Raw genomic sequence first — 16,920 nt, 5'->3', positions numbered from 1 at the left:
AATCATACTACTTTAGTCAATACTGGAAAGAACCTTCGAGACAGCCACATCAAATCCAATCCAAGCCATTTATTTAGCAGCTATTTATATAATAACACAATTGGCTTCATTTCATACTCAGAAATAACTACTTGCCATTGAAAATTTTTTAAAGAATATTAGTTATCCCCATTTCCTTTCTGCTTTAACGATTATAGTGAATATATGGAGATGGGAGAGTAGTGTACACATTCCCATCTTCAATAAAGTTGAATATCTTGTCATATAATACTTTACCTGTAAGAATTTTAAAACTACTTTATTTACCTACGCTTAATTTTGAAAACTACACACAGGAGAGGTATTGTAGATATACAACAGAATGCTGCTGAAATGATGCTTTTTTCATTTTTTGCACTGTAGTTGGCTCTCCTTATCTGCAGGTTCTGTATCCATGGACTCTACCAACTATGGATCAAAGACAAACTAGGAAAAAAATTTTTCAGGAAGTTCCTAAAAGCAAAACTTGAATTTGCCCCATGCTGGCAACTATTTACATAGCCTTCACATTGTATTAGGTATTACAAATAATCAAGAGATGATTTAAAGTATACAGGAAGATGTGCATAGGTTATATGCAAATACTACACCATTTTGCATAAGGGACTTGCATCTGTGGATTTTGGTATCCATGGGGGTCCTGGAACCGATCCCTTGTGGATACTGAGAGATGACTGCAGTAATTTTTTAGTAACTCTGAAAGCAATCACAAGCAATGGAGGCAAACCTTATTCTATATAACTTGAATTTAATTTTTTACTAGTATTTTACATGTTTTAGGACAACAACTTTTCTTATTAAAATTTGAATATTTAAGGAATATCCTTCATTTACTAATACATTAATTTAAAAAGTGTGAAAGTTATTCATGATGTCAACTTATATTCAAAGTCTATCAGGATATTAAAAGTACTTATACAATTTACTGTTTGGTAATCAATTTTTTTTTTTTTTTTTGCAGTACGCGGGCCTCTCACTGTTGTGGCCTCTCCCGTTGCGGAGCACAGGCTCCGGTGGTAGTCAATTCTTAGAAAAACTTGGAAGTAGAAGACTTCGCTTTAAAATGAGGTGAATTTAGGGACTTCCCTGGTGGCCCAGTGGTTAAGAATCCACCTGCCAATGCAGGGGACACAGGTTTGAGCCCTGGTCCGGGAACTTCCCACATGCCACGGAACAACCAAGCCTGTGCACCACAACTACTGAGCCCGTGCTCTAGAGCCCACGGGCCACAACTACTGGAGCCCATGCTCTGCAACAAGAGAAGCCACCGCAGTGAGAAGCCCGCGCACCGCAGTGAAGAATAGCCCCCGCTCGCTGCAGCTAGAGAAAGCCTGTGTGCAGCAAGGAAGATCCAATGCAGCCAAAAATAAATAAATAAATAAAAAATAAAATAAAATAAAATGAGGTGAATTTTAACTAATGAAAGAGGACAATTTTCTAAATAAGATACATAACATTAATGTGAAATACAGTTATTTCAGAAATCAAAATGAAAATAATGTACACATAGAAAGATACAAATCCCAAAACAATGCCTGTGTTTTAAAAATCAGTTCCAATGAATAAACATACCTGTTGTTTCATAATCTTTATCTGTTCTTTTTGCTTTCGCTTCTCCTCAGCAGCCATTATTGCTATGATGAAAAATCAAGGCACAGATATCATCAGAAAAGGAACAAAGAAGAGATGCCTCTTATGAATTACCCAGTACTCACTCTTCAAGTTTAGGCTACCGTTTAAATCACCCACCTCGTTGTTTTTTAGCTTCTTTGGCAACCCGAGCCTGTTCCTGCTTTTGCAGTTTTCTCAAAAGCTTTATTTGTGCTGCTTGCCTGGCTATTTCTGAAAAATACAAAATTTCAAGGAATGTTATTAACAACTTTACATAACTGCTAACCTAAAAACAATACCTGTGAAACTGGTATCATCATGAAGGACATAATTTTTAAGAAAATTGCCAAACATTAAATACCAAGTAGGAGAACCTCAGAAAATGTCATGTTCATTTCCCCTAGAAATTGCCAAACTATTTCATCGAATATGATCCCATATACATAAGAAAAATGATGCCGCTCTTAATCCTCATCACAAAGGCTAATATAAGTACATTTTTTTTCACATTTCATGTAATCCTCACTTAGTATGAAAGTATCTGCTAATATGTAAAAAAAAGTGATGCAGCTTCAGTCTTAAAAATAACAAAATACATAAAAAAAGAAAGAGAACCCAAAATAGAACAAAGCCCCCAAACTTAGCATTTCAGTCCGCTATATAAATGGTAAAATTTTTGAATCCATTGATATTTTCATTTATGAAGGAAAGCGACTAAATCTCCTAAATAAAGAGTACAGAATGTCAATGAGTTTTACGGACAACCTAGTTCTCATACTTTTTAAGGACAAATGTATGAAACTGGGATAGACTGACATAATTAATGGTCCCAAGTCTTCATTCCTTGACTATCCATGCCATTTGTAATGTGACTTTGCGGTCCCTTCTCATCAACACATGCGTGGAATATATCTTCTTGTTCCTTGATTTTGAGTTCACCCATGGGATTTTCTTTGGCCAATGGGATGTAAACAGTGTGATGCAAGTAGAAGTCTGAAAGTGTACCTGTACTCTCTACTCTTTTTACTCTTGTGCCTTGCCCTTTACTATGAGGACAAGTTCGGGCTAGGCTGCCTGAGGCTGGGACACATGGAGGCAGCTGACTCCACTAATGTGAAAAAGCCCAGCCAAGATCAGCAGAGATGCCTAACTGCCTAACTTGCCACCAGCTCATTCCATCTGCACAAACAGTTAATGCTTAGACTTGTACACCACTGAGGTTTTGTGGTTGGCCTTAATGTGGCAATAGGTAGCTGATACAGAAAAGCATGTAACGTTACACTTTTCTTCTGCTGGCAAACTTGATCAAAATACTTCTAACTATAAAAGTGGTGGATCATTCATAAAATCATTTTAGAAAATACCACTTTACATTAGACATTGTTTTCAACTTGGTAGCAGGTGAAGAATTTTAAGAAACTTATATTCACTAATAATGAATATGATTAGGTAATGACGTGATTACCTAATCAAGTGATTGATTCAGGTAATCGTGTGATTCAGGTAATCACACGATTACCTGAATCACTTGAGCTCTACTCATAACTTCCACCATTTATTGAACTGTTGTATTACATTTACATGATCTTGTTTAATTTTCATAACAACCTTATGAGAGGCAACATTATGTCCAGCTTACAAATGAAATAAACTATGGCTCCCAGAAGTTAAAGACCAGAGCTAAGATACACACCCAGGACTTTCTGACTTCACAGTCTATATGTTACTACTTCTAAAACCCTTAGAGAAATTTAAATGCCTTGAGATTTTAGAAAGAAACTTAACCCTATGTCCTTGTAACTGCTGAGGTGCAGTTGGTTACTACAGTTGATTTCCTATCATGAAGACTTAAAAAAAGGGGAGGGGATATAAGAAGGTTTGATTTTATCTAGGAAACTTGAAGTGTTAATAAAAGATGAAACAGAAGCTGATACTAAAGTATACCTCCAATCTTCCAATAATTTTCAGTATCAAGAAGTTTTAAGCATCATCAAAAATTTCTGAGCCGCATAAAAAGGATTCTCCTGCTCACAAAATACTCTGGGAAATAAAAATGTATCAACTGGCCTGCAGAGTTAGCAAGCTCTGATAATAATACACCTGTAGGACACCTGTTCTCATCTATGATAGATCCAGGTAAACATTATTTTTTAACATATAAGAATTGAAGGCTTTCACTGAACTCTGATATAAAGACCTAAATCTGCCTTAAAATGTAAAGGGTTGCTAAGTGGTTAAAAAAAAAATTTCCTAGAAAAGGTGGCACAAGTATGATGCTTTGTTCCAAGCTAAACTGATGCTTTCTAAAAGAAGTTTGGCTTATAATAAAGAAATTTTTATCACATATATTGGCATATTTTTGTATACGAATGTATCAGTCAATTTCAAACTCCACACAAGTTCACAGTAATTTTCATGTTTAAACTCCTGGAAAAGAAAAACATTAAAAAGCTCAACTCATATCTTTTCACTTTAGCAAGGAAGATACAATTTGGATTAATCACTTAAATTTTATATAGCTTAACTTTCATGTTACGAACAGTTGGAGAAAACATGAAAAAAAATGTTAAAAGAAATTAGAGACACTATGGAGGAAGGAGAATGAGTTAGGGACCAAGAAAATTCACTCAGGCTCTGAGGAATAAACTGCTCCCAATATCTTCTCATTTATTTTGTTTATGGTTGCTGAATATATTATTATTATTATTATTTTAAGATGTTGGGGGTAGGAGTTTATTAATTTATTTATTTTTGCTGTGTTGGGTCTTCGTTTCTGTGTGAGGGCTTTCTCTAGTTGTGGCAAGCGGGGGCCACTCTTCATCGCGGTGCGCGGGCCTCTCACTATCGCGGCCTCTCTTGCTGTGGAGCACAGGCTCCAGACGCGCAGGCTCAGTAGTTGTGGCTCACAGGCTCAGGTGCCCCGCGGCATGTGGGATCTTCCCACACCAGGGCTCGAACCCGTGTCCGCTGCATTAGCAGGCAGATTCTCAACCACTGCATCATCAGGGAAGCCCTGAATATATTATTATTGTAATGAGCATTTGAAATATTAATTTGAAAACTATCTTTCATGGTTGAAGAATGTGTCTCTTTAAATTTCAAAGGTAAAAATTTATTTTGAAATAAAGTTTATTTTCACTTAGAATTAGGGATATTTTACATATACCACACTTCTTTGATTCTAAAATGCATTTTTACACATGTCTAAAATCAGAGTGTGTGTAAAAATTGGCAGCTCTTTTCTTCCTTAGTGGAACATCTTAAAATACTGGGGCATTGCACAGACTAGGGCATCTCAGATTCTACAATGTATGAAATGGACAAGTGTTACTCGGTATCTCAGAAAATCTGAGATATGAATGGTATTGGCCAATTAAGAAGCAGGTTTATTTAGATAGGTTAAAAGATTTTTTCATATTCAAACTCTGCCAGATTCTTATTTGTATTCCCTGAGAAATTAGAGACCTCTCATTTCACAATGCTTGAAAGTACATTCAAAGTTTGCATTTATTTTACTGTTCTGAATCTTTCTTCAAATTAAGTCCAGTTGTTCAGCCTAGTTGAGTCCTTGTATGATGATAATATATAACAGAAACTTATAGAATCCCCTTGGATAACCCCCTCAAACTGTTAATGTAGAAGCCTTTTAGAAATAAAAGGGGTGATAGTGATTCATTGCTATTTTCTTTTCTTCCCAAGGAAAAAAAATGCATATTATACCACATTTGCTTGTACATATTAATAATTATTATTTATCTAATGTTAAATATTTAACATTTATATACATGCGAGAAAGAACATATATACACAGTAAGGTCAAATGTAAAATAATTTGCAAAATGCAACATAATACAACAAGGGAAAAGTATGTAACGGAATACAAACCAATTTGAAATCTAGAGGGAGAAAAAACATTGAGTAAAAGTTGAATAATCAACTTCTATTTTGTAAAAATTTACTTTTTCAAATATAAAGTTGCCATTTTGGATACTAAGTATTAATGCTATTTGTATAAGATATGCAAAACATGCATGAAGAGCCCAGACTTCGGACATCAGTTAATTTCAAGCTTTCTTATTTTACGCAAACAATGCACATTCCCCACGATTATACATTCTTTAGAAGAGCCAGTGGTTTATTGACAATACTAACTTTAAAAACTCATCATATATGGCTGTATCTGTTAATATATTAACTTATTTTTAACCTTCACTCATAACTATTCAAGGGAGATAAACATCTTAATAGAAACCAAACAGAATAACTTTTAAAGATATTTTAAAAACATACTAAGACAGAGAAAAACTTATACAACATTAAGTTACATACCAGGCAGTTAACTTACATGCCACTGGTGGAAGTATGGACTGGTGCCATCTTTTTGGAGATAATATTTGCCTGCTATTTACCAAAATTGAAAACGCACACACCCTTTGATTCAGAGATTCTATCTCTAGGATTTTATACTATAGATAGCCACACCTGTAGAAGGATGTGAAGATATGTGTAATATGTACTACTGCAGCACTGTTTGTGACAGCGAATGTCAGGAATAGCTAGAACAGTCACCAAAAGGAGACTAATTTAATGAAGTTTGGTAGAATCATACACAGTATCACTCACTATTCAGCCATTAAAAGCATAAGGTTGATTTTCAAGTGCTGATACAGAAAGATGTTCAAGATAAATTAAGTGGAAAAAAAGGCAAGCTGAATAGTATGTACACTATAAGCCATTTATTTTAGAAATCAAAAAGGATATATATGTAATACAACATATTGTATATGCATATGTATATATATGAGTGTTTGAAGGCATGTGTGTATAGGAGTTTATGTACAGTTTATGTATACGAGTCTCTGATAGCCTAACAAAAAACTGTTAATAATGATTCCACTCACGAATATCTTTTACAGAAAGTTTTCTGTTCTATGAGCTTTTGTCATAGATATTTGTTTCATAACAAAAACAAAGGAGCTACAAAGAAGTCAACATTATGATGTTGTTTACAATAAACAAATAAGTCAGGCTTTTCCCCCAGAGAGAACCTATGAGAAGTAAAATCCTGTTAGTCTTCTAAGTTAGTTCTTATTGTTGAACTTTTATTTTACATTGATATATATGTTTATATATATGCTTGTGAGTATAAGACACCAACACATATACTTATATATATTCAGATAGCCTTCACAAGAAGCCCTTCACAAGAAGAGTCTTCCCAGTTGTAACTAGTAACTCAAACTCAGGGCAGGACTGTTTTATTTATGCCAGCTTTTTCTGTGTCAGACATAGCCTGGGAACTTAATGTTAACAATTTATGTACATTTTTTTTTTTTTTTTTTTGTGGTACGCAGGCCTCTCACTGTTGTGGCCTCTCCCGTTGCGGAGCACAGGCTCCAGACACGCAGGCTCAGCGGCCATGGCTCACGGGCCTAGCCGCTCTGCGGCATGTGGGATCTTTCCGGACCAGGGCACGAACCCATGTCCCCTGCATCGGCAGGCAGACTCTCAACCACTGTGCCACCAGGGAAGCGCTATGTACACTTTTGAGTCATAAATACATTTGAGGTTATTATGAGCACTTTGTGCTTGACAGTGGTACTTTCTGATGGTCTTAAAATAAATATTTGTGAATTAAATCTATTACTTGGGCATTTTGAAAATATCTGTAATATGTGCATACTACAGAAGAACCCAAAGACTGGGGTTACTTACCAGTAATTGGAGTTCTCTGACTGAAAATTTACTCCACAGATCCACATATTTTGGAGTTATCCCCTTGTACCACCTCAAGGAATCGGGAGCTGTTAAAATGAGAATTTCCAGAAGGTTGGCACAACCTTAAGGCATGTGCCGAGTGCTGGTAGATGCCCTTTCAGTGCAAGCCTTAAAAGCTTATCACCCACCTTTGTAGTTCTCAATACACAGGGTCTGCTGTGTTTATGAATATGGCTCTTGAAAGGAGCTTACCTAATCAAAGAACTCCAGTTACCAGTGGGACTCCTTATTTTCTCATTTTTATTCTAACACAAATGTCTACTTTTTAGAAATTGAGAGCAGTGTTAATCTTTCATCAGTCAAAAATATAAGAAATATTTACACTTTTTAATATGACTATTACAGTGTCAGATACGTTCTGTTTCTTACCTTGAGCTTGCAGTTTTCTTAGTAACTTGGCATCTGTGTTATCTAGAAATTCAGCACTGCCAACATTTGGAGGCCGGCCCTTCCGACATCTCATCCTGGATTCCTCTCTTGCTCGCTGTCTATCTGGATTTGGTGGTCTTCCTCTACGACATTCCATTGCCCTGATACGGGGAATGACATCCTCTTCTTTCAAAAGACACCACTGCATTCCCTTTTAATTAACATTTTATAGAAATAAAGATTACAAATGAAATAAACACAAGTGATCAATATGTCAGAAAATTCTAGGCAAATTCACAGATATTTGGTAAATATATAAGGCTGGTACAAACTTTAGGAATTTTATTTTTTTAATTAAATTTATATTTATAATTACTCATGGACTTGGCATCGTTTTGATATTCTTAATGAATTCAACTTTAAACACAAAGAGATTTATATCTGTATCTATAAACATATAAATAGAGATATATTTTTAAATAACCATTTCTGAACTACAATGACCATAAAGTTGGCAGATATTTGAAAATTAGTTGTGTGATGACACCTCTGTGGATTGTTCTCATGGGTTAACAGTTAAACCAAACGTTAAACTATCCAAATAATAGATGAAAGTTCTCTTTATAGAAATATTAGAGCTAATAAATCAAGACGGAATGTAAGAGTTAGAATATCAGCATCTTGCAATACCTGATGAATTAATGAGTCTAAGCACTGAACTTGAATGGTTGCCAATCACCAAAAAGAGAGACAACCAGACAGACATTAGCCTCCTGATGGAGGTTCACTCGATCACCTATAAATTAGTCTTGTCCCCTACAAAATGAAATCAAATCTAGATTAGACTTAATTACTATAACTTCACAGGAAAAACTGGGTGAGAAGTGTATGGTTAACTACACAGCAAAATCCAGTCGAGGAAATACTACAAATTTCTTCAACAGTTTCTTCAACAAATAAATTTCAAGAGGTAAAAAAACCTGTGGGACGATTAAAGGAGCCTTAAAAGATGTACCAAACAATCCCAAAGTGTGGAGCTTACCTAGATATTGATTCAAATAGACGAACTGTTCAGAAACTTTTGACAGTTAAGGGAAATTGAAAATTTGAACAATGACTATTATTTGATGATATCAAGGAATTATTACTTTAAAGTGTCATAATGGTACCATGGTACTCTTGTAGACAACAAGAGTCCTTATCTTTTAGAGATATGAATGAAACATTTATAGAGGAAATAACATGTATATTATTTGCTTCAACAAATTATGGAAGAGGAGAAGTGGATGGGGGTATATGTAAAATAATATTGGCCACATGATAATTTCTACAGCCAATGATGAATATATGGTGTATAATTGAGATTTCCCATTATAAGTCTCCTGATGGAAACACATTCACCAGCATGATGCTAGTGTATTATAGGAATAATCCTGTTCAGTGTATAGATACCATCAGTGTCTGGTTTTCATTATCCTTCATATGTCATTCAAAACAAATATATTATTTGTTTGTGATGAGCTGCTTTTCTCTTAAAAAATACATTATTATATTACCTTACTTATTGTCCAAATCAACATGTTCAAATACAGGAAAGGCACCCTTTTAAAATAATCCTTCTAATATAATTGTTTTCTTATTTCTTTTTTTAAAGAGATAATTCCTTTAGTGTGACATTTAAGAAAATGTTTTAAACATACTTTTTTTCTTAAAAGAATCTCAAACTAGGAATTTAGCTTGAACCACTATGGGCAATTCTGCAACCAAAAATAATCAAAAGTTCTTGAGGTATACTTTATGCCATGATACCTAACTTGGGGCAAGGAGACTATGAATATCTCATTCAATGGGTACTAAAAACACAAATACCACTCCTGCTACCACTATGGATGATGGTTACATCCCACATTCCAAGCACTCTGCTTAGTTCCAGGCATTTTGATTACATTATGTACTTTAATCTTCACAACAGTACTATCTAATATGGTGGATTTTACTGTACCTACTTTACAACTGAGAGAATTCAGGTCCAGTTGAATAATTTCCTAAGGTAAGGAGGCAATAAGGAACAGAACTATGATTTGAACCCAACTGTCTCACTCTAAAACCTGTGCTCTTATCCACTACATGTACTTAATTGATGTTACAAAGATGTTCTTATACTTGATAAATGACTGATCACAATATTCAGCCATGAAAGCACAGCCAAGATTATGGCAAGGCAAGATTGTGGCAGAAAAAAATTAATGCATATAATCCATATATGTTTAAAACAATATCTATACTAATTCTTTTCAGTAATTGCCAGGTTAAAAATAATTTTACAAATTAATTCTGAGGAAAGTAAGAATTTTTTTGGCTGAGATTTCAATGAAGTCAACATAAACAGTAGTTGTACCAACTGCATTCTCACGCCGTAAACCACTAAGAAGGAAGCCATCAAAACATTCTTATGTTCACCAGTATGGGAAGCTTTTGATTAGTTCAGGCTTTCATTTTTCTATTACGCTCTTAGGCACCAAGGCAGCATGCATCACATAAATTGAAAAATATAAAAGTGACATTCGTGACACTTGAAGTAGAAGAGAAAGACTAATAAAGGAGTCTGTAAAGGAATCTGCATTCAGTTTTTAAAGTACCTTATTAATAATAAAATCAACTTTTAGCCAAGATTTGAAGGGTTTGATCAATTTATTTTTTTATTCAGTTATAATTTTACAGTTATGTTTTATTCAGCTAGGAAAATATACCTGCCTGTGTCAAAAAAGGAATAGAATATGTTGGTGCCCCAAACTGGTAACATTATAGTGACATTATCATTTACATTTTTGCCCTTGGCATTTATAAAGTAAATGCTTTCTAAGGGAGTTGCATATATTGGACTACATATAATGTCTTTTGACTCCTGGATTTTAGAAAATGAGAAATGGATTGTTAGGAATCTGAAGCTTATATTACAGCTTTAATTCACTGAGTAGCCAAGATAACCGTGGGTAAGGAAAAAAAAGAAGCAAATACAATTTACATCACTTGATCCATATGCTATAAATTTTTTGAAATTATTCATCAAAAGAGTAAATTTATTACTTTTTTTCTTAATTTTTAAAACTAAGATAGTAAATGGTTCCTGAAAATAATCTTTCTTGACTAAGATTTAAAAGATATGGATAAAAAGAAAATAGATATTCAACATGATGGAGATGATGGTAGATTAAGTCTCTTATACCATTATAATTCCACTTTCAAGAGTTACTAATTTAAAGCCTTAGCAATAACATACTTCTGTAAATACTACAAAGAGAAGGAAAAAAGGGCTTATGTTTTATTTCAGAAGACTGAACAAAATAATTAAGGTTAAGTGAATGAGATAACTACATTATATACTATACACTCTAATGCATTATACAAGAATACACTGTAAGACTATAATGTATAATAGAAATAGTTTCCAACTACTTGAATATTTGTTGAAGTACCTACTCTGTATCGGCATAACATTTTCTAAAGGTAAACTAGAGAGAGTTCTCTCCCCCAAATGACCAACATTTTTAACTAGGACCCGAGGCTCCGGCTATTCTAATGCAGGTGATTCAAGGGCCACACCCTCAGCAGTAATGAATTTGAAAAAGTTTAGAGGTTGGGACAGTAAGTTGCCTCAATTGTCCACTTAAAAAATAATGATGGTCTAGATTAGGACCTGAGAATCAGAGTGGAAAGGAAAGTGAATACTTTAGTCTTTTTTTGGAGAGAGAACTTCCTGGATGTGAAGGAGAGAAGTCTGAATGGAGACCAGAAAGGTCTGGAGAAATACTTGAGAAAACTGGCAAATAAATTTATTGCTTTCAGGTATTTTATACTTTAAAGACAAAATAGAGCTTTAAAGAAAACATTTGAAATGAATAAGTTTCAAAATGTTTTCTGTATTCAGAAATTCAAAAAAGATGCTAAGAAATTTAACTTAAATAGGATTATTCTATTTTAACCTTTCTATTATTCTTCATAAATGATACTCTGAACATCTCATGAGCAACTGCTTTGTTTTCACCTTATGTTATGGACACTGAATTGTCTAGTTAGGGAGATATTTGACAGTCCTAACTCTTACATTTCACTGATAACTAAAGTCAATTTGTGGCTTACCAGAAACATGTTTAGGTCTTAATGGGATGTGTTACCAAGTCTCACTCCTGCTTCAATTTTATACTCTAGCTTATCTTTATTTTTCTTTTGTTGCTCCCATTTTGCTTGATTTTGTATACTTGAAGGTTTATTTATTTTGGGGGGAAAGCGGTATATAAGTAAAGTAAACCAGTCCACCAAAAAACAATTCACTGAATGATCTATTTACCAAGTTACTGTGGTTTTTTTATTTTTTTAAGTTTTAGTATCACCAAGACTTTGCTGCAGCAATTTCACCAGGGATTTGCAGTCTTGGACCACTAAGTGTCAATGCCCTCATTAATATTTGAGATGCCTACTACTTCTAGAATGCTCAATGTTATATAAGCGAATAGATGATCTTTACTCATAGTTTTCTGGATCAGGACCTCTATCTATCCCAGTCTTTGACTCTGATAGAAAAATAGCTGTGATGAATGTTTTAAATCTGGCTTAAGGCATTGGTCTGACAATTTTAGGTCTGTTGGTCATTCAGTGAAGGATCATTTACCGAATTGATTTCTGGCTAAATAATTTTCAGTAAATTTAACCACGGTTCAAGTAAACAAAGACAATTTTTTTCTACTACTTTTCTCTTTCAAGTGTAATTTCAGAATCCTTTACTTCCTGATACTTAGTTTATTAAAAAACTTTAGAATGTCACGCCTAAAAGGGAACTGATCTTAAAGACCTCCTATAATATATATACTTCACATTACAGATGAGGAAATTAAGGCCTAGAAAAGTAGGATTCCGTTTTTCAAAGTAACATAGGATGCTGAATTACCCTGCTAGGAGTCTAAGAAAAATCTTAAGGCACAAGCAAAGCAAGGACATCAAATATTTTTCACAGAACTTGACATTTCATATTTTAAGAAAAACATTAAAGTTATTTTCATGAGAAAAATCAGAATTTTGTTGGATTTCCTTACCCCTAATTCACAGTTTAGTATTATGTCTATTTTTAGCTACTTTGTGGTGCCAGAGGTAGGTAGTGAGAGCTTTATATACCATAAACTTTACAGCATTAGGGATTCTTAATCTTAATAATAAACTATATTAATATCATATACTGAATAGCACTTTAAAGATGTGAAAGAGTAAGAATAGTTATCTATGCTGGGAGATGGTTGTCACCTATTAAAAACAGTTGAGGAAGATGTGGTTTGATACAATTGTTTCCATAACACTTGACTATGCTTTCCAGTGACAGTAGGTTACCTTCAAAGAGTTAGGACTGTCAGATATCTCCTTAGCACTACTCTTGGATTCTTACAGTTGGCTTCCTAGTATAGGCCTTTGCCTAGCCATCAAAAACCCTACCTGGTAGATTAGTGACATAAATTTCCAGAGTTTTGGACTTCTGGTACTGATCTTTCGTGTTCTCAGGGTCCATATATGCCCACAGCTGTGTTGCATTCGGTATGACAGTTAACAGTAGAGTTGAATTAGAACCCTGGGTGTTGACTCCCAATCGTTTGTTCTTTACTTATTTGAAATAATTACCAGCATTACAGTCTTGCCACAGACTGCATGTTGACTGCTTTATTGTGAAGTCTCCCCTTATTCCTTATTAACAAAACCCTGATTTTAGCTGAAAAGCATTGTGCTTAGTGTTTTATCTTCCCCAGATAACAAGCTTCTCTAAACCAGTGATCATAACTTCTATTTCTTTTGTACTCTGCAGTTTCTCCATGAACATTAGTTTTTCCTCAGAGTCAGGCTTTCAGGTTCATTTCTGTAGTGAAATGTGTTCACAATTTCCTTTATGGAAAATGCCTTTAGGGAAAATTTATTTGGGAAGAAATGCCTGGAACATTAAGTATTTGCCACAAATATCAACTGATTAAATGACTAAGAAAAAAAGGCTCTTTTCAGTAAGAACTATAGATGTTTTTCTTTTCTCGTGGCATTATGCCATTAAAAAAAAATCTTAAAAAATACATCTCAAATAGAGAGAGCAACATTTTTTTCCTAAGTCACTTTTAATTATTCCTTCTTTGCATCTTTCCTTTTCTTTGCTTTTTTGGCCTGAATGCAGCAGACATTCATTGACCTTTGCTTGTTAACTTCCTGGTTGAAAAAAATAAACTTAATTGTTATATTTATGCTTAGACGTTTTGTTCTCTACCATTCACACACAAAAAATCCTTCCCAAATTAGATTATCATATATTTCAAAATAATCTTTGCCATTAACAATTCATTTTGAAACCTTCATATATCGCTAACAAAAATGTGAATACTTTTTACCTTTTTACCTAAGTATCATATTTAGGAAAATAAAAATAACCCTATTTTATATTTACCAAAATCTGCCTAGCTCAACCATACTTTCTATTATTCTGACACTCAAAACCAAAATAAAATGAAAACAATGATAAACATTAGGTTCAACTAGTCCTTTATAATGTGATGGAGAAGTCTGTAAGAAATATATTTACCTTATTGCCTTTTCAAAGGGGTTTCACTGGTTAAAATAGCTAAAAGAATTTCAGTAAGAAGGTAGCCAGCCAGTATATCACGTGATTATAAAGAGTGCCATGGTTCATTTTGTTCCATGAAATCTATCATCCTTAAAATCATGATTTTTATAGAAGCCAGGAGTAAGTGTTTGGTATCTAAGGATCAGTAGATACTAACCAGTAGATGATTTTGCAAATCTCTTACCACATTTGCAGATTGAAATAGATAAAATTGATAATGGATAGATTAAAGGCTCTCCCAACCCCAATTTCTTGTGTCAACCCTATCTTATTTAAGGACTTCTTTTTAATTTTTTTAAAGTTAATCATTAGATTTTTGTCCTTTAGTTAATGATGAATTTACTAAATTTCAATAAATATGAACTCTCATACCTCTCATCTTACTGTACTGCACACAAAATTAGTCAATACTTTCAACAAATGTTTGCTGTTAATAAATATATATATAGTCACTGTCTTAAGCTCAGAAATACCTTGAGTCAAAAATGATTAACATATAAAATAACCACGGTTCTCTACTGCAGATATTATCTTCTAACAGAAATTACCATTTCCTAAATTTCATCTGTAAAATATAGAGCTTTGGAATACCATTGCTGCAATTTTTGGAAATACTTTGAATGAAATTAGAACTTAGAGAACTACTATTGGGTTTTTTTTTTTTTTTGGTAAGTTTTAAGAGAAAAAAGAAAAATATGATGGAGAAAATTACATTTTCCAATGCAAATGTTTTATTAGGAGAGTGATTAAGAATACTAATGAATTTACAAATGCAGCATTTCATTTGCTATCAAACACCAAAAATAAATATATGAAACTTGGAAAACTGTAGCGGTAACACTTGAAATCGTTATGTAAAATCTCCATGCATTTGGAAAACTGCATGCTCAGCTTTATTGGATTACAAGGGGTAGATGCAATTATTTTTTAAATAGGAAATTGTTTTTCATACTATATATGTAATACAAGCACAATTTAGAAATTATGAAACATGCAAGAACATAGGAAAAAAAAGTTCCACTGTACCACCAATCATTACATCCATTACTAAAATTTTGGTACATTTCCTTTCAGTCTTTCAATATGCATAGTGTTGTTTTTCAATATACGTACAGCCATCATACCATTTATACAATTTGTATAGAGGCAGACCTATTGTAAACATATACAGATCATCACTGCTTGGTAACGGTGTCTTTATCCCAAATTATATTTTATATCTTCTACAAAATTTAAGCCAATCAAAGTTATTACACATGACAGTTACTCTACCAAAAATATGTAATCTTTGCTCATTTTCATAGAAAATTGTAAGTATATACATTTCTAATTAACTATATGCTTATACATATTGATCATACAATAAAAAAGTATATGGTTCTTCAACTATATGCATCTCTAATTAATTAACTAAATGTTGTTTTGATTACTCACCTTTAATTGTTGTTCTCTAAAAGTATCCTGAAATGAATTCAACTTACTCTTATTTTTTAACCAAGAGAAGTACAGTCAAAAATGCTAATATTTTCCCTTAGTAGTCTGCTGAAATGTTGGCAGCTTAACACATTCTGGATTTAGTAATTCATCATATTTCCTTGATTGGAATTGATCTCTCAACAAGACAATATGCTTTGGAAAACACTGATTAAATTTAATAAAAAGTGAATGGATGTCAAAGAACAATCTGTTCTGCCTAATAAGGCTTTATAGACTAAGTCTAATTATCACTGATAAAAAACTAAAAGTCCTTTATGTATTGGACAGCAATTAGCTTTCCTCTCAGAATAAAATTCTATTGAACTTAAAAACATAAAGATATCTTTAGCATATTTAAATGAAACAAGTAAGGTTATGATAACATGAAAATCAAAAGATTTAAAAAATGAGAATTTTTAAATAAAATTATTATTGCCTTCTAATATGTTTTGTGACTTAAAAACTGATCTAGTATATATGGAGTGTGTAAAATAACACTGTGGTTCACTAAAATTCCGAGAATCTGTTTGGTGACAAATTCAGTCCAAGTTAGACACATTTTTAAGTTTAAAAAAGAAAAATCCTAGAATATATTTCCATAAATAAATTAAACCTCAGATGAATATATTTTGGCATTTTAGAATTACTGGTAAAGAAACAAGTGGATGTGGACATAAAAAGTCATGGACAACAATGGAAAATAGGTTACACAATGAATGCAAAAGAACACTTGTTAGAAATTTTGAGTTCAATTATGTCTCTGCCTGGTTGAGGTTGTGTAATCTTGGAAAACTCCCTTAATCTTTGAGCTCTCAAAATGAACTTCCTGCAGAATTAGGAAGGCCTCTTCTATTTCTATAACCATAAAATTAAAGGGTAAATAGTATGGAAAAGCCTGCCTATTCACAACAGAAAATATTAATTGCCAGAAAGAATCTTTCTGTGCATTATAATGGGCCAAAAGAGAGAAAGGCTCAATCAAGAAAGAAAATAACAACTTCAGT

At 33.3% G+C, this 16,920-nt stretch overlaps 1 protein-coding gene across 15 annotated transcripts in view; it reads right to left on the bottom strand.

Annotated features, from left to right (window-relative positions):
* The window catches only part of BAZ2B (bromodomain adjacent to zinc finger domain 2B), a 385,114-nt gene that overhangs the window by 72,284 nt on the left and 295,910 nt on the right, over nt 1-16,920 (bottom strand). For all 15 annotated transcript variants that reach the window (XM_089915998.1, XM_089916011.1, XM_089915997.1 and 12 more), the window contains 3 exons: nt 7,798-8,008; nt 1,789-1,881; nt 1,612-1,673 (listed from right to left, as the gene is read on the bottom strand). In XM_089915998.1, the coding sequence (XP_089772124.1) occupies nt 1,612-1,673; nt 1,789-1,881; nt 7,798-8,008 (366 nt within the window). The remainder of the gene's footprint in view (nt 1-1,611; nt 1,674-1,788; nt 1,882-7,797; nt 8,009-16,920) is intronic.

The sequence above is a fragment of the Delphinapterus leucas genome, chromosome 8, assembly GCF_059928025.1.
Source record: "Delphinapterus leucas isolate spDelLeu-1000000601 "Yukka" chromosome 8, BTC_Dleu_Yukka2, whole genome shotgun sequence".
In the NCBI taxonomy this organism is placed as follows: domain Eukaryota; kingdom Metazoa; phylum Chordata; class Mammalia; order Artiodactyla; family Monodontidae; genus Delphinapterus; species Delphinapterus leucas.
Note: the sequence above shows the minus strand (reverse complement) of the source record. Positions and strands in the feature narration are given on the sequence as shown.